Consider the following 2876-nt stretch of genomic DNA (forward strand, 5'->3'; position numbering starts at 1 on the left):
ATCCTACAAAGTCTGCTTTCCTGGATATGTGCCACAGAAATACCACTTTTTTTACAAAGCACTTTTCCCAACAATGATTTATTGGAAGCACAAGGTTATATTAAACAAGATATTGCCAAAGAAAAGGCTTGAAATATTGCACTACAGATGTATGGGATTCTGTATGGCGCCGTAAAGGTTAAACCTTGTGAGGGACCTGGCCCCTCCTTGCTGAGCAGGCTTCTGGGATGTAACCGGAGCCTTGTGTTTTCCATTCTGCTCTCATCATGGCTGCATGGCTGTGCCGGGCTCTGGTGCAGAGGAATGGACGCTTGTTGCTGCCATACCCTAACTCTGTGGGCAGATTGTGCTCCAGGGGGGTGGGAAGCTCCTCTCCTGCCCCTGGGGCCCTCTCTGCTTTCCAGGACAAGCCTCGGACTGTGGAGGACCTGCCTAATATCAGCTTCTTTGAGCTGATCTACAGGATGGTGTTTCAGGGCTTCTACAACCGTTTGCATGAGCTCCAGGTAGGCTGCAGTGCACTGCATGATATCTGGACGACACACATTAGGGTTAGGGTTGGCAGCAGGGCAGTAATGCCAGATTATTTTTCCCTGCATGCATTCCAGAAATCCCTGATAGGCTCTCACTTTGGTTGACCTGCTTGAGTGCATTCACCTCCAGCAAGAATGCATTATAGAACATGTCAGACTTTTGTTTCCATAGTCACCTCCAGATAACAGCCGGTCTCAGCTGACTCACTGAGGATTGTCTGCAGGAACACTTTCTGTTTTTACGCAACACAGTGCATTGGATCAATGTGATATTTTAACATTTTGGCTTTTATGGAATCATCTATTTATGTTCCTTTCCTCAGGAGATTGCTTAGGCAAGTTTGTTTATATAGCACCTTTCAACATAAGGTAATTCAAAGTCCTTTCAAAAATGAAAAACATGAAGAAGCAAAGAGCAGGCGAAAGCAACAGCAAGAAGAAAAGTCTTCAGCATTCATTGAAAACAGTTGCAGCAGACCTGAAGTTTACTGGGAGTTCGTTCTAGATGTTTGGAGCATAATAACTGAAGAAGATGAAGAAGATGGACCTTTATTGAACCCTGTTCTCCATGCTCCGGAGATCTGGGACGCCGGGGGCCGTGGCTGTGGACGAGGGGAGCGGCGGGGACCGGCTTGCTGCGTTCGGGCACAGCGTCGAGGATGCCCCGATGGCCATGGAGGAGGTGTCCTCTGACCCGTATGGCATTTCTAACTTGACCGGCTAACAGTCCGTTCGACAAACAACAACATGCTTACAAAACCAACAGGACCATAAATCCTGTTTTCAAAAAACACCGCAAGTTCAATTTATTTAAAACTGTTAATCACTCTTTAGTGATCTGGGATCAACAACATAAACCGAAGGGCATCCTTGGAAGACATTTGAACATCCGTAGCCTCACACCTAAAGCTGATCAAGTCTATCATCTTCTTCATGATTCCAATTTAGATTTTCTCTGCCTATCAGAAACATGGCTTCATACCAACTCTCCATCCGCTGCATTGCATGTGCCAGGCTATCAAAGCTTTAGACAAGATCGATCTTACGGAAGAGGGGGTGGGGTCATGATTTATGTCAAAGACCATCTCAACTGTCATCAAATATGCTGGCCTTTTAACCATGACTTGGAATGTCTTGGATTAAAAATAATGCTGTCCCCTGAAATGTCATTTGTGCTCATTGTTGTTTACTGCCCACCATCTTCAAATAATGACTTCTACACCACATTCAAAAAACTTCTTAAAGCATGTGATTTCAAAACAGAAGTAATACTGCTTGATGACCTGAATTGTAACTGGTTAGACAAGACAAGTAGGAAAGCCCTTAAGCAAATCACAGATAGTTTAGACTTAACACAAATGACAGAAGGACCAACCAGAATAACCTCATGCTCACAGACACAACTAGACTTAATATTAAGTAATACACCTGAGAGAGTGGATACAACATATAATTTCATCACTGGACTATCTCACCACAACTTAATATTAATATCCAGAAAACTCACAAAGAAACGGTTCCACCACTCTTACAAACCTCTGGAACAACTAAGAATACCAAAAAATGAATTTGCAAACTTTGAGCAAGCTGTGTAACACACTGACTGGGAAAGTATGCTAACTGGGAGCAGTGTAGAAACAGACAGCCAAATGTTTGCGACCAAACTACATGATTTAGTGCAGATGTTCTCCAGAAAAATGAAAAGTGGAAAAAACAAAAACAATGCACTTCCTTGGTTCAATACGAACATATTGAACTTGATGAAGGAAAGAGACTTTGCACTGAAAAGAGCACTGAAAACTAAATTAACTACTGACAGGCATAGGTTTACTTCATTACGTAACAAAGTAACTCAAACGATCAGAAAGGCAAAAGCCAACTTCTTCATAACAATAATTAATGAGGCAAAAGGTAACACTAAAATAATTTGGGAACAGATTAAAAACGTACTGGGAATCAAGCACAGGCCAAAAAAGCAGCTAGAACTAAAAGAGAATGGTAACCTAGTGCAAGACCCAGAACAACTTGCCATCGCTTTTAATACATATTTTATCAACTCTGTAGATGAGATTGCACAGAACTTCCCTTTGAGAGCAGAACATATTATCAAAGTCGACGAGCATGTTGACATGCTGGCCTAATGTAATGTATTAATCTCTGCTGTGTGTAATGTGAATCAGCAGAAAATGTTTTTGTTTGTTTAAGAGGAAGATGCATAAAAGGACAGCCAGAGCTGGCAGAGGAGCAGCAGCATAGGGCTAGGGAGGAGGAGGAGCAGGAGAAAGAAGAGGAGGGAGAGGAGGAGGAGGAGGAGGAGGAGGAGGAGGAGGAGGAGGGAGGGAG

At 43.0% G+C, this 2876-nt stretch overlaps 1 protein-coding gene across 1 annotated transcript in view; it reads left to right on the forward strand.

Annotated features, from left to right (window-relative positions):
- The first annotated feature begins 264 nt into the window (after positions 1-264).
- Positions 265-2876, forward strand: part of cyp27a1.1 (cytochrome P450, family 27, subfamily A, polypeptide 1.1) — a 53265-nt gene continuing 50653 nt past the window's right edge. Inside the window, exon 1 of the mRNA XM_034110442.1 lies at positions 265-506. Coding sequence (XP_033966333.1) covers positions 267-506 — 240 coding nt within the window. The 5' untranslated portion in view covers positions 265-266. The remainder of the gene's footprint in view (positions 507-2876) is intronic.

The sequence above is a fragment of the Pseudochaenichthys georgianus genome, chromosome 21 (genome assembly GCF_902827115.2).
Source record: "Pseudochaenichthys georgianus chromosome 21, fPseGeo1.2, whole genome shotgun sequence".
Lineage (NCBI taxonomy): Eukaryota > Metazoa > Chordata > Actinopteri > Perciformes > Channichthyidae > Pseudochaenichthys > Pseudochaenichthys georgianus.